Source organism: Mauremys mutica, chromosome 15 (assembly GCF_020497125.1).
Source record: "Mauremys mutica isolate MM-2020 ecotype Southern chromosome 15, ASM2049712v1, whole genome shotgun sequence".
Classification (NCBI taxonomy): domain Eukaryota; kingdom Metazoa; phylum Chordata; order Testudines; family Geoemydidae; genus Mauremys; species Mauremys mutica.
Window position 1 is genome coordinate 1,641,004 of NC_059086.1, and position 24,740 is coordinate 1,665,743.

The window sequence follows — 24,740 nt, forward strand, 5'->3', positions numbered from 1 at the left end:
ATCTCGCCCGGGGTCTGGGCGGCTCCCGGCGCGACGGGGCCCTGATCTCGGTCGGGGTCTGGGCGGCTCCCGGCGCGACGGGCCCTGATCTCGGCCGGGGTCTGGGCAGCATCCGGCGTGACGGGGCCCTGATCTCGGTCGGGGTCTGGGCGGCTCCCGGCGCAACGGGGCCTGATCTCGGCCGGGGTCTGGGCGGCTCCTGGCGCGACGGGGCTCTGATCTCGGCCGGGGTCTGGGCAGCATCCGGCGTGACGGGGCCCTGATCTCGGCCGGGGTCTGGGCGGCTCCCGGCGCGACGGGGCCCTGATCTCGGCCGGGGTCTGGGCGGCTCCCGGCGCGACGGGGCTCTGATCTCGGCCGGGGTCTGCATCTTACCCGCAGAAAATGGCACAAAGGCCCTGTTCTCTTTGAAGGTGCAGTTTTCATGCAGGAAACCCTTGGGGTTAAATTTATCTGGGGGTTTAAAGTCCTTGGCGTCGAGGTGCAGAAGCTGGTGGCGAGGCAGCGGCGCGGAGGTGGAGGGATTGCCTGGGGCCCAGCAAGTGCCATGCCAGCGCTACGTACTTAGCGAGCAAGGCGCCGCTGGGCCGCTCGGGAGGTCAGCTGTGAGTGTAACGACTGATGACAATGAACCACAGTGATTAGCAAATAGCGAGCTGCAGTTAGCAAGTGCTCATTAACCATTAATGCTAATTACAGATAAAGCACCTTGTAGGCATGTGAGCCAGGAGTAATTACTGACAGTTGAAAATCAATAAACGATTAGGAATTTGAATGTATTCACAATTAATAAATCCATACCCTGCTAATTATGCACATCGGAAATGAATAATTATGGATTGTTAAAAAGCAATAATTATTAGCAATTAACAAGTATTCATTAGTAATTAGCGCTTAATAGACCCAATTATTAATAGTTAGCAATTAGTAGCAACTGTTATTTATTGAGCATGAATGCCAATAATAGAACGAATCAGCAATTAACAGGAGCATGTTATAATTAGGACTAAGTGAATGTAAAGCTTTGCTACCCACAGCAGGCACTGATCAGAGTGTTAGCAATTAACAGTCACTAGAAATGACCTCGTTAGGAATGACTAGGAGCAAAGCCCATAGAGCGTCACTCGCACTCGGGTCTCTTTGCCCACGGCAAGGTCAATAGACCCCTGTGGGTCTGGCTACGGTAACTGTATCAGCCGCAGCGCCGCTGGGGTCAATGGGGCCAGACCCTCTGCGGGTATCAAGCAGCCAGAGCTCCATGGGCGGGAGTGGGCCTAGCCCCCTGTGCTGGTGCACTTGGCTCCACGGACGTCGCTGAGGCAGACCCTCGGTGGGTGGCTGTTGGCACCGTCCCAATGGCGCCAGGCTGATTTACACTCGCTGAGGCTCCGGCCCCGGGATCTGCACCGGCTGGAGTTGTACTGAGTCCTGCGTGGCCCTTGCCAGCTGGCGGGAAGCCCCCCTGCCGGCGCACTCAGCCCGGCCGTGGATTAGTGCCGCAGTGACCCCGCTGCAGCTGGACGGTGCCACCCGCTTGGAGCCGACGGACACCAGGAACGCCGGCCCGAACGCCGCACTCAGCTGCAGAGACGCGAGCACCGGGGCGGGTACAGGGTGAGGCAGAGAGCGGGGGCATCGCCTCCACGCAGGGGATGGCTGGCCAGAGCGATGGGGGGGGATTTGATGGCATCGAATCCAAACCCAGACCTGCAGTGCACTCAGACAGGCGCCCCAAACCTGAGCCTTAAACACATCTGATCGCGCCTCAGAATCCATCCGTCCGTGCTAGAGCCATCACCCATCCGTTCCCATACAGAGCCTCCATCCATCCATCCATCCATCCATCCGTCTATCCATCCATCCGTCCGTGCTAGCCTTCCGTCCCCATTCAGAGCCATCACCCATCCATCCCCATATAGAGCCATCACCCATCACCCATCCATCCCCATACAGAGCCATCACCCATCCCTCGCCGCCATCCATCCATCCATCCATCCGTCCGTGCTAGCCTTCCATCCCCATAAAGAGCCATCACCCATCCATCCGCATACAGAGCCATCACCCATCCATCCATCCATCCATCCATCCATCCGTCCGTCCGTGCTAGCCTTCCATCCCCATACAGAGCCATCACCCATCCATCCCCATACAGAGCCATCACCCATCCATCCCCATACAGAGCCATCACCCATCCATAGCCTCCATCCATCCATCCATCCATCCGTCCATGCTAGCCTTCCATCCCCATAAAGAGCCATCACCCATCCATCCGCATACAGAGCCATCACCCATCCATCCATCCATCCGTCTATCCATCCATCCGTCCGTGCTAGCCTTCCGTCCCCATACAGAGCCATCACCCATCCATCCCCATACAGAGCCATCACTCATCACCCATCCATCCCCATACAGAGCCATCACCCATCCATAGCCTCCATCCATCCATCCATCCATCCGTGCTAGCCTTCCGTCCCCATACAGAGCCATCACCCATCCATCCCCATACAGAGCCATCACCCATCTATCCCCATACAGAGCCATCACCCATCCATAGCCTCCATCCATCCATCCATCCATCCATCCATCTGTCTGTGCTAGCCTTCCATCCCCATACAGAGCCATCACCCATCCATCCCCATTCACACCCATCATCCATCCATCCATCCATCCATCCATCCATCCATCCGTTTCCATTCAGAGCCATCTATCTACCTCCATTCACACCCATCAGCCATATATCCATTCTATCCTTCCATCCCCATACAGAGCCATCACCCATCCATCCGCATACAGAGCCATCACCCATCACCCATCCATCCCCATACAGAGCCATCACCCATCCATCCCCATTCACACCCATCCATCCATCCATCCATCCGTTTCCATTCAGAGCCATCTATCTACCCCCATTCACACCCATCAGCCATATATCCGTTCTATCCTTCCATCCCCATACAGAGCCATCATCCATCCACCCATTCCCATTCAACCCCATCATCCATCCATCCCCATACAGAGCCATCTATCTACCCCCATTCACACCCATCAGCCATCCAGCCATCTGTTCTATCCTTCCAGCCCCATTCACACCCATCATTCATTCATCCATCCATCCATCCCCATACAGAGCCATTTATCTACCCCCAGTCACACCCATCATCCATCCATCCATCCATCCCCACACAGAGCCATCACCCATCACCCATCCATCCCCATACAGAGCCATCACCCATCCATCATTCCCATACAGAGCCATCTATCTACCCCCATTCACACCCATCATTCATCCCTCCATCGCTGTGAGATGGGAACAATGGCTCACCCGTATTGCTCACCTCCTGGGCTTACCAGAGGTTCTTCGGGGAGGCAGGCGCCGGCGGGGCCCTCAGATGCTTTGCCTGGAATTTTCTCCAAAGGCCCGATCTGGGAAGTCCCCCTCTTTCAGAGCGCTGAACTGGCCCCCAGTGGGATGTGAACACAAAGGGTTGTTACAAGTTCTCGTTAAGCTCTGAGGACAGGACAAGCAGCAATGGGTTTAAATTGCAGCCAGGGCGGTGTCAGCTGGACATTAGGAAAAACTTCCTGACCGTCAGGGTGGTGAAGCCCTGGGATAAACAGCCCAGGGAGGTTGTGGAATCGCCGTCATTGGGGATTTTGAAGAGCAGGTTGGACAAACTCCTCTCAGGGATGGGCTAGATAACGGTGAGCCCTGCCGGGCGTGGAGGGGACAGGGCTGGACGACCTCTCGGGGTCCCTGCCTGTCCCACGATTCTCCGATCCTGTGTGCTCCTGGGCTGGCCTGAGTAGCAATGGGCTCAAGCACATGCTTAAACGCATTCCTGAATCGGGGCCTAAGGCTTGTGACCTGCTCATGCCCCACGTCAGCCTCCGGCATGGACTTTAACAGGTGCCCCCAGCGCTGACCCCACGGCACTGGGTGAATTCTGCCCTTATGATCACCTGCTGAGGGGGCCACACGGGATGAGGGTTAATGATTGATGAAAGCGCACAGATAAGAAAGGCAATGGCCCTTGGGTCATTCCCAGACCGAGATCAGGGCCCCGTTGTGCTGGGCGCTGCCCAGACCCCGGCCGAGATCAGAGCCCCGTCACGTCAGGCGCTGCCCAGACCCCAGCCGAGATCAGGGCCCCGTCGCGCCGGGCGCTGCCCAGACCCCAGCTGAGATCAGGGCCCTGACGCGCCGGGTGCTGCCCAGACCCCAGCTGAGATCAGAGCCCTGACGCGCCGGGCGCTGCCCAGACCCCGGCCGAGCTCAGAGCCCTGACGCGCCGGGCGCCGCCCAGACCCCGGCCGAGATCAGAGCCCCGTCGCGCCGGGCGCTGCCCAGACCCCGGCCGAGCTCAGAGCCCTGACGCGCCGGGCGCTGCCCAGACCCCCGCCGAGATCAGAGCCCTGACGCGCCGGGCGCTGCCCAGACCCCGGCCGAGATCAGAGCCCCGACGCGCCGGGCGCTGCCCAGACCCCGGCCGAGATCAGATCCCCGACGCGCCGGGCGCTGCCCAGACCCCGGCCGAGATCAGAGCCCCGACGCGCCGGGCGCTGCCCAGACCCCGGCCGAGCTCAGAGCCCCGACGCGCCGGGCGCTGCCCAGACCCCGACCGAGCTCAGAGCCCCGACGCGCCGGGCGCTGCCCAGACCCCGACCGAGCTCAGAGCCCTGACGCACCAGGCGCTGCCCAGACCCCAGCCGAGATCAGAGCCCCGACGCGCCGGGCGCTGCCCAGACCCCAGCCGAGCTCAGAGCCCTGACGCGCCGGGCGCTGCCCAGACCCAGAGACAGTCCCTGCCCCAAAGAGCTCCCAGTCTAACCGGATTCTCTTATGAAATTTCCACTTTCTTCCTGGGTTGGAATTGCTCCTACATGGTAATTCAGGTCACAGTCTGAGCCAATGGGCCTGATTCTGTCACCCTGGGGCCCCTCAGGGCCAGTGTAAAGGGGGTTTGATGTGGAGGAAACGGCCCCTGAGAATTCCCCCTGCGTGTGGGAGCTGCTGTAAGGGGCCTGCTCCCAACCCTTGGCGCAGGGGTCAGCTCAGGGGTGTGGCCAGAGCACAGGGCTGCGTGGCTATTCTGTGCTCCCCAGGGCCCACAGGGCAGGACGTGAGTTAGGGGAGCCCTGAGGTTGCTCTAACTAACACAAAGACCCGCAAAGGGGAGCTGCAGCCGCAGGGAGGGGTAAACGTGAATGAGGCCATGGCCTTTAGGGGTTTTTGTGGTGATGCAGCAGCAGAAGCAGCGTCTGACCTTTCACCCTACTTCAGAGGGTTTCAACCTGTGGGCCGCAGCCCCCTGGGGGTCCGCAGACTGGCTGAGATTTAACGGGATCCAAACCTCCAGCTGAAATTTTTCAGGGGGTCTGCAAATGGAAAAAGGTTGAAAACCCCTGGCCCAGTGCCATGTGAAAAGCACATGATTTGGGCATCACAAATCCTCATGATTTTCTGGGTTTGGCTCGCACCAGCTCTCCGTGCAGGCTGGCCAAAGGTCGGGGCGGCTGCTGCCAACACGTGGGGCCAGAGTGTCCTGCCCCTGGGAGCTGGTTCTGGGAACGTTCGCTGCCCTTTGCTAACATGTCCATGGAGCAGGGCCAAGGCACCCGTCCAAGGATCCACGGGGCTGATCCCCCCCTGCTCTGTGCCCGGGGGCGGCTCGAACACTGGGGGACGGTTTTCCAGTGAATAGTGAATTTGCCCCAGAAATGCAGAGTTGGGGGCAGCCAAACCGTCCATGAACTTGGGTCAAATTCAGTAAATAGTTTGGTCTGAAAAAAAACCTTGATTCCTCCCCCCCGACAAAGCAGCTGTTGATCCTTCCCAGCGCGTGTTTCGCCTTTTCATTCTGTTTGGAAGTTTGTTTTTCCATTTTGGGTGGGTTTTTTCTTGGTTTTTCATTCTGCTGAAAAAAATTCACTTTCAGATTGAAACGAACTGATCTCCCCCCCGCCCCCCCGCCCCTGCACTCAGCATCTCGTACACCGGGACAAAGTGAGCACAAAGCTGGACCCCTCTGGAGCGCGTTACGTTCCCCTTTGCACTGGTGCAAGTGACCACGCCCCCGACCGGGATCAGGGCCCTGTTGTGCCGGGCGCGGCATAGATCCTGGGGGAGAGCCCGTCCCCGCCCCAAAGAGCGATGCCTGCACTGCACCCTCGCTACAGGGGGCCATGAAGAGTCCCCCCTCCGGGCGGCACGGCCTTCCCTGGCCCCAGAGCAGCAACAATTTACTGCTGGCCGGTGTCAGCCATTGTCACCCACTCTCTGCCCACCTGCTCCGGGGAGAGGCTGGTTGGCAATCAACAATCTCTGCTCCGCAAAAAGTGGGGTCTGACCCACTCCAATTTATTAGCTAATTGAAAGGCGGCAGCGAAGCCAACTTCCAGGGGTGTTAGTGCAGGAGGAAACTGAACAGCGTCTCAGAGCGGCGCAGTGACCGAAACCGTGAAACCGGCCCTGCAGCCATGAGGTCGGAGCCACCCGGTTCCGATAACCCGCCTGCCCCAGACCGCGGCCTCTACGCTTCTCACTAGCGCGGCTCCGGACCGAGGCTGATTTCTGGAACCGAAACGTGACCGATTTCTCACTGCGTAGTCAGGGCTCTGCTGCTTATTCAGGATCTCCCGGTCGGGTGCGGTTTGCACCCTGCTGACTCCACCAGGAGAGCAGGGCGCTGGCTGCAAAGTCGGCCTCCTAGTGCGAGCAGCAAGCGGGTATTCCGGGGACCCCAAAGCACCGCGCTGCTCTGCCTCACGGCCTGGCTACGAACCTAGCAAGGGACTGGCCCAGCAGGAAACAGATTTTGGAGCAGCCCGGGCCAAGGACGGGAGGTGGGGGGGATGTAAAGGTGTCGGGGAGCCGGGATTCCCTGGCGCAGGGGGAAAATACAAGGTATCAGCCAGGCCTACGCGGCACGTTCACACAGCCAGATCCCCCCGTTAGCTCCGTTTCCTGACAGTGCCACTTCTCCACCTAAGAAAGGGCTGGTTCCTTTGCGTTTCCCCCTCCCCAAGGCTGCCCCGGGAGATCCCGTCTGCTCCTAGCGCGGGAGCAGGCAGATCTCGTAGCTGCGGGGCAGGGTGGCGAACCCGACCAGCCTCGGGGAGATGTCGATGTCCTTGGGCTCCACGGAGGAGCGGAAGCGGAAGTTCTGCAGGATGCTGGTGAGGAAGAGGAACAGCTCCATGCGTGCCAGCATGTCCCCGAAACAATACCTCTTCCCTAGGAGAGAGGCCAAAGCAGGCGTCATGGCCCGGCCGGAGCAGGGCGCCAGGGGCAGGTGGGACTCTGCGAGGGGGTCTCCCCCCTTGTCCAAACTCTGCCCCAGTCTGGAGCAGCGGCGGTGGCGACTGTTGGGGAAATTAGGCACCGTTCGTTTGAAGAACCGTAGAGGGGGCAGCTGTGCTGGGAGGGGTTAATGAGGCAGATCGTTGAGCTCCAGACAGTCACTGACTCTGTGAAAGCGGCTGGACGCTCTGAGCCCTTCAGCTGGGCGAACAACAGGGGAGAAAAGCCCCCCTGATCTGTTCAGTGACCCTGACCCGGGACGGACGGCGAGGACCCGGAGGATGGAGAAATAACACGCTCAGGAGGGAGATATTACAGTCAGAAGGGATCACTGAGATCATCTAGCCTGACCCCAGCTGCAGGAGAATCGCCCGCAGTTACTTCCGCGACTGAGCCCAGTAATCTGTGTTCAGCCAAAGCGTCTCTTGCGGAAAGGCAGCCAGCCTGGCTCTGCAGCGCCAAGCGCCGGCGACGCCCCCCCTGTTCCAGGGGCTAATTCCGCCCAGTGTTAAAAACTGGCCCGTTATTTCTAGTTGGGATTTACCACCAAGCTGCAGCTTTCGGTCTTTGGCTCCCGCTCGGCCTTTGCTGGATTAGGGCCCCCGCGGCTGTCAGAACCCTCCTCCCCCAGGCGGTGCTGAGAGACCGGGATCAAATCGCCCCTTAACCTCCTCTCCCCTGAGCTCCGCGGCTTCCCCAGACCAGTGCAGCCTGGTGCTCCTCTCCGAACCCTTTCGTTTGTCAGCACCTCCTGTGAGGCCTGGACACTGGAACCGGCCGCGGCGTCCCAGCCCCGGGCTCAGCAATGCTGCAGTCAGAGGGAACCTCCCCTGGCTGCTCCTAGGCCATATTCCCCACGGCGCCCTGGGCAGGAACCCGCCCGATCGCGCCGCCGGGAGCCTGGCATCACTGGAGCGAGGGGCACACGACCGAGCCTGGTTCGGAGAAAAGGAACCGGCTACTCCCGTGGGATGGCACAGATGGTAATTACCCCAGGTGTGTCCATCGGCCTCACCCGAGGTCAGGGCGCCACTGTGCTAGGCGCTGGACAGACCCCCGGGGAGGGACGGGCCCTGCTCACAAGGCCTCGATTCCCCAAGGGGCTGCAGCGCACACCTACCCCGGAGTGTGTGTGAACAGCCCCCTTCACCCCAATGGAGTGACACCGATTTACACCGGCTGGGGGTCTGGCCCCACCGACTCCAGTGGAGTGACACTGATTTACACCGGCTGGGGGTCTGGCCCCACCAACTCCAGTGGAGTGACACTGATTTACACCAGCTGGGGGTCTGGCCCCACTGACTCCAGTGAAGTGACACTGATTTACACCGGCTGAAGATCTGGCCCCATTGACTCCAGTGAAGTGACACTGATTTACACCGGCTGGGGATCTGGCCCCACTGACTCCAGTGGAGTGACACTGATTTACACCGGCTGAGGATCTGGCCCCACTGACTCCAGTGAAGTGACACTGATTTACACCAAGGGGTGATCTGGCCCCACTGACTCCAGTGGAGTGACACTGATTTACACCGGCTGGGGATCTGGCCCCACTGACTCCAATTCTCTGCACGCAGGGTGAGGTCTAGTGGCCGGGCCAGGCCTGGATCTCGCTGCTTGGGGCGCTGGGAACCGAGCTCTGCGGAGGGATTCCTACCTATTGAGAAGGGCACGAAGGCGTCGCTCTTCTTAAACTGGCCGTTGCCATCCAGGAAATGGCCGGGGTCGAAGGTGTCGGGGCTGCTGAATTGCGTGGGGTCATACAGCACGGATCCCAGCATTGGGTACACCTCCGTCCCCTGCGGGAGGAGAAGGCCACACGCAGCAGGGCTTAAACGCAGATAACCCACAGCACTGGGACAGGATTTAGGGTCATTCTAACCACGGGAGGCATTTGCAATACAAGCAAATATCAAAATTTGAGCGGCCAGGAGAGGCCAGAATCCAAGGTTCATATCTGGTGTCGCCCAACGCCTCTGCTCTAGCTACTGCACTCTGCTCCTCCCGGAGTAGGGAAGGAAACCCAGGACTCCTCGTTCTCACCACTGAACCATGCTGCCCCTGCATACAGCTGTTGTCCAATACTTGGACTATAAGCTCTGTGGAGCAGCGGCTTTGTGTTCTGTGCATGTACAGCACCGAGCGCGGTGGGGTCTGGTCCGTGACTGGGGCTCCGAGAGACTCTGGGAAAACCAACAGTAAACACAGGACACAGTGGGCCAGATCCCCAGCTGATGGACCTACGCTGATTAGTACCAGGTGCCTAGACCGAGATCAGGGCCCCCCTGTGCCGGGCGCTGCCCAGAACTCAACTGAAATCAGGGTCCCGTCGCGCCGAGCGCCACCCAGACCCCAACCGAGATCAGGGCCCCGTCATGCAAGGTACTGCACAGACATGGTGAGAGACACTCCCTGCCCCAAAGAGCTCCCAGACTAAACAGACAAACAAAAGCTCATTAACAGCATGTATGTTAATTTAACAGATGGGGAAACTGAGGCACAGAACAATGCCCAAGGTCACATGATGAGTCGGTGGCAGAGCTGGGAATTGGACCCAGACAGAGGGTGGGAGGGAAAGAGAGTCACTCACGGTCCTGTAGCAGGGCTGGGAACAGAAACCAGGTCTCATAAGACCCAGTCCGGGGCCCAGCCCGCTAGACCACATGACTTCCCAGAGGCAAGCAGAGAACCCAGGCATCCTGAGCTCCAGACCACCCCGCTGCCCGCTGCACCGCACGGGGGTAATGCTGAGCCCTGCACAGCCATGGGGCGGGGCGGGGGATGGACGCCCCAGGACCCTACCTTGGGAATAGTGTATCCCCAGAACTGGGTGTCCCTGGTCACCCGGCGCGCCAGGCCCATGGGGATGATGTCACAGAACCTCTGGAACTCATGGATGACGGCGTCGGTGTAGGGCATCCGGCTCCGGTCCTCCATGCTCGGGGCGCGGTTCCGCCCGATCACCCGGTCGATCTCCTCGTGGATCCTTTCTGCAGAGACGTCAGCACAGCTCAAAGGGGGGCCCTGTGCGAATCCAGGCTGACCCCTGGGGAACTGAGATCAGAATCTGGCCCTGCCCCCACTGCCATCAGGGGGTGGCTCTGGATTAGCCCCGGGGGAATTGAGATCAGAATCTGGCCCTGCCCCCACTGCCATCAGGGGGTGGCTCTGGATTAGCCCCGGGGGAATTGAGATCAGAATCTGGCCCTGCCCCCACTGCCATCAGGGGGTGGCTCTGGATTAGCCCCGGAGGAATTGAGATCAGAATCTGGCCCTGCCCCCACTGCCGTCAGGGGGTGGCTCTGGAGTAGCCCCAGGGGAATTGAGATCAGAATCTGGCCCTGCCCCCACTGCCGTCAGGGGGTGGCTCTGGATTAGCCCCGGGGGAACTGAGATCAGAATCCGGCCCCTAGAATTGGAATCTGAAATAGCCACACTGGCCCGGCTGACCCGGTGTTCCCTGACCATCGGCTTCCTTTGAATCACGATGGAGCGACACAGCCAGGACCCTGCTCCCATGTCAAACTCGCTGCCGAGCTGTGACTGACTGGCCCCATCCGGAGCTGGTGTAAATGGAGGAACCGCCGCTGCCCTCAGCAGAGCCCGGCTGATTTACACCAGCTGAGGATCCGGCCCTTTGTGGTTCCTTTGTCCCCCTGTGAGGTCGCACTCCATACGATTTCATGGAACTATGCTAATGAGGGTGAAGATGATGTAACTGGACTATGCTCCATGCGGAAGGGCTCTGGTGAGGGGTCGGGACAGAGCCCCCGCGTGGGGCAGCCTGTTTGTCTGAACGGACCAGGCCTGGATCTGGAACTGGGAACAGGAACTAGAACCCTGAGGCCTCTTGTCATTATGCAAAGTGGGGCCACTAATGGTGGCTTGGAATCGGCTCCCACAGGACAATTGGGTGTAAATGGCCGTTTACTCCCAACCCTTCCTGGGAGTCAGGCCGGAAGGATGGAGGGGGGGTGGGGGGGTCTCACAGGACATGTGACCGTGTCACCTGGTGCTGGAATCCATCTTAAACCTGGGGCTGTTCCATTGAGAAGGGGGGGCAGAGAGACAAAGGATCCCGCCTTGGGCCAAGCTGAAAACGGGGGTGGAGCAGAACAAGGGGGGCTGCAGCCATGAGAACCCCCCTAGGCACCACCTGAGCTGGGCTAACAGGGGCTGTTACCGGGGCAGGATCCGGCCAGGCTAGGGAGGAGTCTAGGCTGGGGAAGACACGGATTGGAGCATCTCTGAGGGGGAGATTTACCTGGATTCAGTTTCCTAACGTATTAGGCTCAGACTTGCGTGTTTTGTTTTATTTTGCTGGTGACTTACTTTGTTCTGTCTGTTATTACTTGGAACCACTTAACTCTACTGTTTATCCTTCATAAAATCACTTTTGTTTATTAATTAACCCAGAGCAAGTGACTGATACCTGGGGGAGCAAACAGCTGCGTATCTCTACCAGTGGTATAGAGGCCGGACAGGTTCTGAGTTCACCCTGTCTAAGCTTTATACCGAGTAAAACGGATTCATTTGGGGTTTGGGTCCCGTTGGGAGCTGGGTGTCTGGGTGCTGGAGATAGGTGACCTGCTGAGCAGTTTTTGGTTAAAGTCTGGAGCTTTGGGGCGTGTGGTTCACACCTGGTCTGGGTTGCAGCAGGCTGGCGTGTCTGGCTCAACCAGGCGGGTTCTGGAGTCCCAGGCTGGCAGGGAACACGGGCTCAGTGGTAGTCTCAGCTCACCAGGTGGCAGTCCCAAGGGGGGTCTCTGTGACCCAACCCATCACACCCCCTTCCAGTTACCTTCGATCTCTGGGTATTTCAGCAGGAGGAGGAAGCCGTAGCGCAGGGTGGTGCTGACGGTCTCCGTCCCGGCGAAGAAGACGTTGAACGTGGTCAGAACAATGTTCTTCAGGAAAAACTCGGAAGAAGGATTTTCCTTTTCCTTTAACAGAATGAGAGAAAAAAAAAATGCCAGGGTGCTTGTGAGAACTCTGGGGATGTGGCTGGGAACGGAATCTGTCCGGGACTCCAGTGCCCTGCACAGACACCAGGTCAGCGCCCATTAGTGTGGGGAGCTGCATGGACCCCAGCCGAACTCAGGGCCCCTGTTGGGGTGGGTGATAGACTGAGGGAGAATCCCTGCTCCAAGGAGCTCACAGTCTCAGAGGATGGCTCTCCATCCCCATTGTATAGGTGGGGAAACTGAGGCACAACGCAATGCCGTGATTCGACTAAGGCCACATGGGCGGGGGGGGGGGGTCAGTGGCAGAGCCCCGATCTCCTGAGGTCCAGCCCAGTGCTTTCACCAAAGCCTCTTGTTCTTCGCTATCTCTGGGGCTCGATTTCTCTGCCCCAGAAGGTTTGAGGCCTGAACTGACCCCGTTACCAGTTGAACCCCTGGTTACGATCGGGCCATTTGGTCTCTCAGGCCTGATGCCGACCAAGCTGAGCCGTCCCCTCCGGCAACGGCCGGTACCTGCTGCATTTTGACCAGGAAGCAGTCGATGAAATCCCGAGGGGCGCTGGGGTCCAGGGTCTCCTGATTCGCCTTCACCTTCCTCTCGATGAACTTCTCCAGCCCTGCCAGCTGCTTGAACGCTGCGCGCTGGGGGCCGGGCAGGTAGCGCATGGTGCCCGAGAACATCTCGTAGAGCTGGGGGGCAGGGAGAGCGGAGACCCCGCTGAACACAGGGTGGGTTGAGAGCCAATCTGTCTGCCTATACCCATCCCCAGCCCACCGACCTATCTATCTATCCCCACACACCCCTGTGACGGAGCGATTCTGGCGGGACCCAACTGAGAGTGCCAAATCAGGACCAATTGCTCAAACAGGGCAGTCACAGCCCTAGGCTGGGGTTTTTCCACCTCTAAGGCCAACCAAACCAGCCAGACAAAAAGGACTTTGGTCTCACCCCACTGGCTAACCACAAGTCACACAAGCAATTTCCTTAGACACTCCAGTCTCCCAGCATCACCACCAGTGCACTCGTCCTGGGGATGAATGGTTATGAAAACCAACACCCCAATAAAAGAAAACGGTTCCCTCGATCCCAAAGGACCAAGCCCCAGACCCAGGTCAATATACACATCAGATCTTACCCACAAATCACGCTGTTGCCAATCCTTTAGAATCTAAAATCTAAAGGTTTATTTACAAAGGGAAAAAGGTGGAAATGAGAGGTAGAATTGGTTAAATGGAATCAATTCCGTACAGTAATGGCAAAGTTCTTAGTTCAGGCTTGCAGCAGTGCTGGAGTAAACTGCAGGTTCAAATTGAGTCTCTGGAATACACCCCCACTGGGATGGGTCGTTCAGTCCCTTGTGTAAAGCTTCAGTTTGTAGCAAAGTCCTTCCAGAGGTCAGAAGCAGGATTGAAGACAAGATGGAGATGAAGCATCAGCCTTATATAGGCTTTTCCAGGTGTAAGAATCTCTTTGTCTTCACTGTGGAAATTTACAGCAAGATGGAGCCTGGAGTCACATGGGCCAGTCCCTGCATACTTTGCCGAGTCACAAGGCGTGTCTGCCTTCTCTCCATGGGTCCATTGTGTCCTTAATGGTCCTTAATGGGCCATCAAACAGGCTAGGCAGAGCTAACACCAGCTTGTCTGGGAGGCTTCCCCCAGAAGCACAGCACAAACTTGAAATACAGACAGCATAGAGCCAACATTCATAACTTCAACTAAAAATGATACAGACATACAGACAGCATAATTATAATCAGCAACCCAGAACCTGGTCTTAGACACCTTATATGACCCCTTTTACTTAGGATTTGGTGCCACTACAGGACCTTGGTTGCAACCCATGTTCTATATGGTCCCCATTTATATCAATAACGTCACACCCCCAACGCAAAATTGATGCAGGAAGGGATGACAAAACATCGCAGACTGCATCCCAAGAGCCCCCTTTCCTTGGGTCTGTCTCACTACAGCTAGTGTTGGGCTAGAGGCCGTACCAGTGTATAACCGAAATGGTTTATCAAAGTCCTGTTCAATAACATGAATGGATCTCTTTACAAACTCAAGGTATAACTTGGTTAGCTTTTGCAGCATGGTTCCTGTATGTTTCAGGTGATCTTGCCAAGAGCTAAAGAAAACAGCTACTTTATCCATACCAGCTTTGGCCAATGTTTTGAACCCAATTAACATTAAACCAATGTAGATATTGATGTTGTTCATAGTACAGGACTTTTGGCATTTAGCCATGAACGCAATATGGTAGTGTGCCTCAGTTTCCCCTTTCATACAGCACATCAGGTCTGGAATGTATTTTCCCCTGTGAAAAGTTCCAACACTGTTTACAGGCATTAACTGTGAAACATCAGTATAGCAAGGCCCTTTAACATAAAGTGTGTTTTCATGTATTCCTTTCAACATGTTCAAGGGATTTTCCAAAAGATTAGGCACATTATACATTATTACAGTTAGCATTAGCAATAACAACAAATTGATTGCAAGTGTCCATCTACAAACATGTTTGTCATGCCACACCCTTGGCTCAATACCATTGGAGTTTGGGCCTTTTAGGGTTAACCTGTGGCTTCCCTTTGCAAAATTCAGTCTTCTCTTTCCTTCTTGTCCTGCAGGATTAAACCCTGACTTCTCTTGCTTAACAGAATTCACTGGCTGATGGGGTGGGCCCTCTGTGCTAACAGCTATTAGCAAGTCTTTCTTCTCCCTGCCAGCCAAGTAATTCGCATCAACACAGACACTAGCTTTTAACTTCTTAGCTGCTATGGATTCCACGGCTGGACTTTGTCTAACAGAGATACCACACAAATCCCAAGAGTCTGAGGGTGAGAGCTGGCTTGCTCTCCCCTGCCGCCTCAAGCATTTAGCCATAAAACTGTTCTGCTTTGAAAAACCAGTAACTGAATCTGTCCTCAGATCCTGAAGCACAGACTGCTCACTTACCGATTCAGCCTGGAGACATTCCTGTCCCAACAGCATTGTCTCCCCAACAAGCTGGCTACACACAGCCAGGTGGTTATAGGGCTGCTCAACTTCCTTAACAGCTTCTACTCCACCTGAGACCTTTTCAAAGCTGCCCACACTGGATCTTTCAAAAGGAAAGTCAGTGGATCCATTCACAACAGAAAATTTCTGGCTGTTAGGAACTGAAACTTCCCTGATTAAATCACTTTTACACCCTTCAGTTGCAGTAAACTGCTTGCACAGGCTACCATGAGGATTCCTTTCCCTAGGAGCTTCTCTTAGCAGCAATTCACCCCTCACAGAAATTCTGCCCTTCCCCTCTCCACCTAGGGCTTGCTTTACAGGAACACTTCCCTGAGCAACCACAGCCGCTTTCTGGGTCTCACTTACATTTAGACTCACTTCAGGCCCAACAGGCAGATCTTTACACAATCCCCTTTTAGGCACACCTACAGACTTTCTAGATAACAGGTCAGAAGCAGTCTCCTTCCCTTGGCCATGAACAAGTTCAGGAATCTTTTCCTTCTTGCTACAAGTTGTCAAACTGTCAGTAAGTAACACCCTTAAATTACTTTCATGCTCTCCTTGTGCCTTGGCTAGGGTATCTCCCTGATCAGACAGAGTTGCTGCACCCTTTTCCAACCACACATTAGCAACTGGCAAACTACAAGCACCAGAATTGTCTGTTCTCTGGGATTTTGCTATGACACTAACTGGATGCAACCTAGTCACAGTGCCATTCTCCCCAGCAGACACAAACTCAGGACTATTCCCTTCCTGGGCTTTAGCTGTATTTACAACCAACTCCGAGACAACTGAATCACCCTCAACCATCACAGGCTGAAAGGCCCCTTCTGTTTGCTCCACAGACACAGAAGAGCCGGAGACACATTCTCCTTCACCAGACACACAGCTTGGGATTTCACTTCCCTTGTCCCAGCACACAGGGCTGTTCACAGACAACTGCTTGGAGACTGGGGTAGCTTCCTTCATAGGCAAGTCAATACTCCTGACAGAGACAGGCACATTCCCTCCACTGTCACATTTCTCCACACAGGAAACAGGTAAGGGATATGGACACTCATTTTCCACTATCCCTCCCTTCCCAAACTGCTGATTAGACAAAGCCATCAGCTCACAAGGCTGCCTAGGCTCCTTCAAACTTTCCCTTCCAGGCACATTGCCTCTCCCAACAGATAAGCTGCTGCTCTTTTCACTACACTGAGCTACTTTTAGCAAATCACAGTTACCCATTTCAGGTTTACTTCTACAAGCTGCACTAGCCAACAATTCATTACCCATTACAAATTTACCCTTTCCTTCCTCAGTTAGGGCTTTAACCTGACCATTTACTTTAATCTGCTCCTGAGAAACATTTTCCTCATCCATGAGATCTTTCTGCTCTTGATCTAACTCCAGATTCACTTCTGAGACATCAGACAGACATTCAGAAACTTCATTCCCAGACACACTGCTTCTTGGCACAGACAAACCTTTGGAGCAACCCACCTCAGGCAAATCATTGCCCACAATAGACACAGGTTTAAGATCATTCCTCTCCTGTGACTGGCTACCTGGACTGAACCAATCTTTAACATTTTCCCCAATTAAAAGATCTTTAGGCAATAACTTCCTGACGCCAGCTATCACTTCATGCTGAGCCCCATTCCACTCAAGGTGGATTCTGGCTAAAGGCACACGGACAGTAAACTCACAGAGGATCACAACATTCACACTCTGATTTGGTAAATAATCTTCCTCTTTGACCAGATCTGCTCTAACAAGAGTGATGTTAGAAGCCATAATTTGCCCTAAACAGCTTTTACCATTGACTTTTACACACTCTATGAATTTTCCATTCCCATTCCCATCCATAGCACTGGCACAATTTATGGGGCCACCCCCTACTGAACACACAGTAACAGCATTGACATAAAAGGTGGCATTGTTGGGGTACATTTGGTTACCCCCAGACAACTGCTCAGAGTTATACAACATACCAACATTGTTACAAACTGGACTTTCAAGAGGATACAGTCTCTGCTGTTCTTCCATTGCTTTTTTGACTTGGAGTTGGAGTCTAGCTGTCTCCTGTTGCATCTGTCGAGTTTTCTCCTCAGCAGCCAGCAGCTCCAGACGCCTCTTACGAGCTTTTTCTTCTCTCTTAGCAACTTCTTTCTTTCTCTCATCAGCCTCTTTCTCCATTCGAATTTCTGCCAGTTCTTGCTCATAATCAAACTGCAGGCTGTCTCTCAAGGCTTGCAGTTTCCTTGCTTTTCCTGATGCTTTCTGTCTCATGGTCACTGACCTTTAACCAACCAAACTCTCAATCCCAAAGTTAAAATTTGGATAGCGTGGGGTTCTGACCCAAAGCTTAATTGACCTGGTTCTGTGGATCCAAGCACGACTACGCCACTGTGACGGAGCGATTCTGGCGGGACCCAACTGAGAGTGCCAAATCAGGACCAATTGCTCAAACAGGGCAGTCACAGCCCTAGGCTGGGGTTTTTCCACCTCTAAGGCAAACCAAACCAGCCAGACAAAAAGGACTTTGGTCTCACCCCACTGGCTAACCACAAGTCACACAAGCAATTTCCTTAGACACTCCAGTCTCCCAGCATCACCACCAGTGCCACTCATCCTGGGGATGACTGGTTATGAAAACCAACACCCCAATAAAAGAAAACGGTTCCCTCGATCCCAAAGGACCAAGCCCCAGACCCAGGTCAATATACACATCAGATCTTACCCACAAATCACGCTGTTGCCAATCCTTTAGAATCTAAAATCTAAAGGTTTATTTACAAAGGGAAAAAGGTGGAAATGAGAGGTAGAATTGGTTAAATGGAATCAATTCCGTACAGTAATGGCAAAGTTCTTAGTTCAGGCTTGCAGCAGTGCTGGAGTAAACTGCAGGTTCAAATTGAGTCTCTGGAATACATCCCCCACTGGGATGGGTCGTTCAGTCCCTTGTGTAAAGCTTCAGTTTGTAGCAAAGTCCCTCCAGAGGTCAGAAGCAGGATTGAAGACAAGATGGAGATGAAGCATCAGCCTTATATAGGCTTTTCCAGGTGTAAGAATCTCTTTGTCTTCACTGTGGAAATTTACAGCAAGATGGAGCCTGGAGTCACATGGGCCAGTCCCTGCATACTTTGCCGAGTCACAAGGCGTGTCTGCCTTCTCTCCATGGGTCCATTGTGTCCTTAATGGTCCTTAATGGGCCATCAAACAGGCTAGGCAGAGCTAACACCAGCTTGTCTGGGAGGCTTCCCCCAGAAGCACAGCACAAACTTGAAATACAGACAGCATAGAGCCAACATTCATAACTTCAACTAAAAATGATACAGACATACAGACAGCATAATTATAATCAGCAACCCAGAACCTGGTCTTAGACACCTTATATGACCCCTTTTACTTAGGATTTGGTGCCACTACAGGACCTTGGTTGCAACCCATGTTCTATATGGTCCCCATTTATATCAATAACGTCACAACCCCTCTATCATCTATCTATCTATCTATCTATCTATCTATCTATCCCCACACACCCTATATCTATCTATCTATCTATCCCCACACACCCCTCTATCTATCTATCTATCCCCACACACCCCTCTATCTATCTATCTATCTATCTATCTATCTATCTATCTATCCCCACACACCCCTCTATCATCTATCTATCTATCTATCTATCCCCACACACCCTATATCTATCTATCTATCTATCCCCACACACCCCTCTATCTATCTATCTATCTATCCCCACACACCCCTCTATCATCTATCTATCTATCTATCTATCCCCACACACCCTATATCTATCTATCTATCTATCTATCTATCCCCACACACCCTATATCTATCTATCTATCTATCTATCTATCCCCACACACCCCTCTATCTATCTATCTATCTATCCCCACACACCCCTCTATCTATCTATCTATCTATCTATCTATCTATCTATCTATCTATCTATCCCCACACACCCCTCTATCATCTATCTATCTATCTATCTATCTATCTATCCCCACACACCCCTCTATCTATCTATCTATCTATCTATCCCCACACACCCCTCTATCATCTATCTGTCTATCTATCTGTCTATCTATCTATCTATCTATCTATCTATCTATCTATCTATCTCCATTCACACTCTCTATCCACCCACCGACCTTCTCATTTATCTATTTCACACCCATCACTGCTGGTCCCAGGTTTTCCTGTTCGCTGCGCTCCCAGCGTTCTCGCATCCCCCTCCGCTCCCCTAGCTAACCAGCGCTCCCCCTGATCCCGCAGCCCGGGGCAGGCAGATCTCGGAGCCGTGGGACGTGGCCTGGGGCGCCCCCCCCCGGCGTACCTGCCCCCAGGCCGTGGCGGTGAAGCGGAAGCTCTCGTTGATCATGTGGAGCAGGGAGAGGAACTCCTCGTCCTCGTAGTCGAACCGGTCTCCGAAGACCACAGAGCTGATGACATTGGACACCGTGCGGCTCAGGAAGTAGGTGGGGTCAAAGGGCAAACCTGGGGGGGTACAACCAGCGTTGGGTGGGGCACAGGCGAGCCGGGGGGCTGTGCCACGGACCGTCTCTGCTGCCACAGCCCCCGTGGTCCCCAGGGACCCCCTTCTCCATGATCTCGCAGCTGCCACCTGCCACGTGGACACACGCCTGTAAGCGCCGCCCTGGGCAAAGGGGGCCACGAAGCCGAGAGGCGAACACTGGACTGGTTCCCCCCAGCCAGCAGCACCATCGGTGCCTCTGCCCCACTCTGGTTCCCAGGACCGGGGGCATCTCAGCACCGCACCGTCTCCACCCTATTCCCGACCCCCCTTCTCGGCAGGACCGGGGGCATCTCAGCACCGCACCGTCTCCACCCTATTCCTGACCCCCCTTCTCGGCAGGACCGGGGCTCTGTCCTAGAGCTGGGAAGTGAACAGAGATCTCCTGACTGCCTCGCTTGAGCCCTGCCGGGATGACCCATGCCTCAGTTTCCCCACCTGCCTAATGGGATAATGCGTCCAACCTCCTTTGTAAACCACTTTGGGAGTGACAGTTAATTGGTGTGGGGTGGAGAGATGGCTGATTAACTGACGCTGTGGGGCTGGCCCCATATTGACCCCAGTGGAGCTACGGCCAGTTCACACCAGCTGGGGGTCTGGAGCCTCCCTGACTCCGTGGCCCTGGCACTGGAGGAACAGGACACAGACAAACCTTTCATGCCCCGCAAGGCTTCCAGCAGGAAATGCGCCTCCTCCAGGATCCGCTCCTCGATGCCTCGCTTGCCCACCCCGAAGTTCCTCAGCGTGGTGATGGAGAGTCGGCGAAGCTGCTTCGCCCTCTCCCCGTTGCTGAAGGCCACGCCTGGGGCGAGCAAAAGAGCAGAAGGAACCAAATAATGGGAGGGTAGCTAATGTGAGGCCAATTTTTTAAAAGGGCTCCTGAGGTGATCCTGGCAATTACGGGCCGGTACGCCTGACTTCAGTACCGGGCAAACTGGTTGAAATTATAGTAACAAAATTGGCAGACACACAGATGAACATAGTTTGTTGGGGAAAAGTCAACATATTTGTTGTAAAGGGAAATCATGCCTCACCAATCTACTAGAATTCTTTGAGGGGGTCAGCAAGCATGTGGACAAGGGGGATCCGGTGGATATAGTGCACTTCAATTTCCAGAAAGCCTGTGACAAGGTCCCTCACCAAAGGCTCTTAAGCAAAGTGAGCTGCCACGGGATAAGAGGGAAGGTTCTCTCATGGGTTGGTAACTGGTTAAAAGACAGGAAGCAAAGGGTCGGAATAAATGGTCAGTTTTCAGACTGGAGAGAGGTAAATAGTGGTGTCCCCCAGGGGTCTGTGCTGGGCCCAGTCCTGTTCAACATATTCATAAATGATCTGGAAAAGGGGGAAGCAGTGAGGTGGCAAAATTTGCAGCTGATACAAAACTAGTCAAGCTAGTTAAGTCCCAGGCAGACTGCGAGGAGCTACCAAAGCATCTCACAAAACAGCAGATGAAATTCAGTCTTGATAAATACAAAGTGATGCACATTGGAAAACATCCTCCCACCTGTACATACAACATGATGGGGCTGAATTAGCTGTTCCCACTCAAGGAAGAGACCTTGGAGTCACTGTGGATAGTTCTCTGAAATCATCCACTCAATGTGCAGCGGCGTCAAAAAAGTGAACAGAACGTTGGGAATCATTAAGAAAGGGAGAGAGAATAGGACAGAAAATATCATGTTGCCTCTATATAAATCCATGGGACGTCCGCAGGTTGAGTACTGCGGGCAGATGTGGTTGCCCCATCTCCAAAATGATACATTGGAATTGGAAAAGGTTCAGAGAAGGGCAGCAGAAATGATTAGGGGATGGAACGGCTGCCGTATGAGAAGAGATTAACAGGACTGGGACTTTTCATTTTGGAAAAGAGATGAGTAGAGGGGGATATGATAGAGGTCTATAAAATCCTGCCTGGTGTGGAGAAAGTCCATCAGGAAGTGTTATCTACTCCTTCTCATAACACTAGAACTAGGGGTCACCCAATGACATTAACAGGCAGCAGGTTTAAAACAAACAACGGGAAGTATTTCTTCACCCAGCGCACAGCCGGCCTGTGGAACTCCCTGCCAGAGGATGTTGTGAAGGCCAAGACCATAACAGGGTTTAAAAAGAACCAGATAAATTCCTGGAGGACAGGTCCATCAATGGCTACTAGCCAGGCTGGGCAGGGATGGTGTCCCTGGCCTCTGTTTTCCAGAAGCTGGGAATGGGCGACAGGGGCTGGATCACTTGATGATTCCCTGTTCTGTTCATTCCCTCTGGGGCACCCGGCATTGGCCACTGTCGGAGGACAGGACCCTGGGCTGGATGGACCTTTGGTCTGACCCAGTCAAGCTGCTCTGATGTTCTTATGAGGACTCAAAAGTTGACCACTCCTGAGTTTTGAAAGTTTATTGAGGCTTTTTCCTTCGGGGTGGGGAGCAAGTGCAAAATGCCAAATGAAATGTGGAGGGGGGATTTTTTAAAATGATGCCCCCCCCATCTAAATGAGAATCCCTCCCCCCCTCCAATTGAATTTGGACCCACTCCACAGATCGACGACTGAACTGAGACGCTCCCTCGCCATAGCCCGGCGGAGCTGAGCGGTGGCTCTGTCTCCCAGGATCTAGCAGGTGGGAGGCTGGTCCCTACGTCGATCGGTGGTTACATAAAGACAGATATTTCCAGGATTGCTGGGAACGGCCCAGCCAGCCCCCTGCTCTGCTCTGCCCCAAGCTATTGGGCAGGTCCCCAGATGGAGCAGGTCGAGGTCGGCATTTAGCAACTCTGACCCGGCTGGGAGCTGCCCCCTCTGCGCCCCCCGGGCTCGCTCCCCTCCCGCGCCCGTGACTGACCGTAGCCCTGGGCGATCCAGTCGAAGGTGGCTTGTTCCCCGCGCCCGCTGAAGTCCTCGGCCTGGTCCACCAGGGCCTCCTTCACCGCCCGGTAGCCGCACAGCACCACCACCCGCCGGGAGCCCAGGTGGAGGGTGTAGACGGGCCCGTAGCGCTCGCTGAACTGAGACGGAGACGCCGTGTGGGCCGGGGGGACGGAGCGTCGGGGACACACAGACACGGGCCCTGCCCCTCCTCACCCCCCACAGAGCACCCCTTTCCCGCCCCAATGCCTGCCCATCCCCCGCTCCCCCATCCCCATCCCCTGCCTTTCCCCTCCCTGCCACCCATCCCCCCACCCCAAGATCCTCCCTACCCCCCAGCACAGCCTGCTCTTCGCCCCTCCCCCCGGACACATCCCCCTCCATCCTGCACTGCCCCAGTGCCCCTCCCCAGCACACCACCCCCAGCCCCAGAGATACCCAGAGTCACTGAGCTTTAAGAAAGCTCCTAAAGGCTGAGCAGGTTGGCGGCTCGGAGGGGGTGTTGGTGGGAGCTGGAGAGCCCCTCATGGGGTCAGGGCTCCCTGGGATGTCCCGGGACGAGCCCACCTACCTTCATCAGCGACTTGCGCATGTTGCTGAGCTCGACCTGCAGCAGGTTCCCGAGGAGGGGCAGCGGGGTGGGTCCTGGGGGCATTTCCCCCCGGCCCTGCATTTGCCGCCAGGTGGAGAGGAGCAGGAGGCAGGAGAGGCAGATGACCAGGAACAGGGTGACGGCTCCCAGCAGATCCATGGCTGGCTGGGAGCCTCCTCCACTCCACTGCCCTTCTCCGCAATCCAGCGCTGCAGGCGGTTATATACTCGGCCAGCAGGGCTCTGGCATCGCTGCCTCTTGCACAACCCACTTGTGCAACTGAGGGTTGGCTTCCCTCCACCCCTGGGGAGGGCTGGTGGAACAAGGGATTCAGGATTCCCGGGACACAAAGGCTCCAGCAGAGTCAGTTTGTCCATCCTCCCATTGTAGAACTGATAAATGAAATTGTTTTTAATTGTTCACTTTATTAATGTAACGTCAGAAGTAAAGTTTTGTGAATGAAACAACGTTCATTCATAAAACCGGTTACCCCAATAACTGGCTAAATGACAATGAAAATGCTTGTTAAGAGCCAGAGCTGTTCAGTCAGCTGCCTTGGTAAGTTTCACTATCAGTCCAATTCCTGCTTAAATCACTGAGACTTGCACTGTTTCAGTATTGTAACTTCTGTTCACCATTTACTACACTTGCCTACATTGTAACTTCTGTTCACTGTTTGCCATATTATAATTCAAACCCCATTTTAAAACGCTCACTCCATTTTGTAAAAGCTTCCTCCAACCTTCATGTTTGCAAACCCTGCTGTAATCTTATTAGTTTAGGTTAGATGTGTGACTGAGGCATGGATGGGTGATGGAATCAGCCTCCAGCCCCAGCCTGTCCTGATGAAACGGAGTTCAAACCCCACCGGCTGAAGCTGCAGACAAGAGCCCTAACAAAGTGAGCAGAGTCCACCCTAAAGAGAAAAGGTGCAATAGAAGGAAGATCAAAGCCAGGTCCCAGGCTGAAAGTCACGCCTGCAATTGACGGGTGATCAATCACCAAACCCAGAGGCAGCAAGACCCATAGACTCTTGTTCAAACTAAAGCCTACAAAAAGGATGGGTGAGATGGGAGACTTTGGAGGGTAACATTCTGCTGCCAACATGGAAGGACATCGGTGCAGGCCCAACAGAGACCCAGCTCGTCCTTGTGCCCGGCTTTCCTGGCCAGTTACTGCCACAAGCTACGAACCCAAGCTGGGAAATCAAGCCACAGACTCAAGCTATGTCCAGGACTGGTAACTATACAGCAGCTGCAGAACATCTGATGCGTGTGTGTGTGTGTGTGTGTGTATAAGGATTAAAATATTAGTTATTGGTCTTAAATCAGATTGTTACCATAATAAATGTGGCATCTTTGTCTTGCCTCCAAAAAGATCCTGTGTAGTTTTGTCTGTACACCACCATCGGGCCACTCCCATCTTGACCAAACATCGTGCTCGGGGGTTGGGGGGGATACTAGCCACCCGAGCCCGGAAACGCT

At 54.7% G+C, this 24,740-nt stretch overlaps 1 protein-coding gene across 1 annotated transcript; it reads right to left on the reverse strand.

Annotated features, from left to right (window-relative positions):
• Positions 1–6,326: 6,326 nt before the first annotated feature.
• Positions 6,327–23,461, reverse strand: LOC123350070 (cytochrome P450 2A13-like). The gene is made up of 9 exons (XM_044988423.1): positions 23,236–23,461; positions 22,642–22,804; positions 20,460–20,609; positions 19,610–19,770; positions 12,778–12,954; positions 12,102–12,243; positions 10,103–10,290; positions 8,958–9,099; positions 6,327–7,234 (listed from the first exon to the last, which is right to left on the reverse strand). The coding sequence occupies exons 1-9, from the start codon at positions 23,413–23,415 to the stop codon at positions 7,053–7,055; spliced, it is 1,485 nt and encodes a 494-aa protein (XP_044844358.1). The 5' UTR covers positions 23,416–23,461; the 3' UTR covers positions 6,327–7,052.
• Between the last annotated feature and the right edge of the window lie 1,279 nt (positions 23,462–24,740).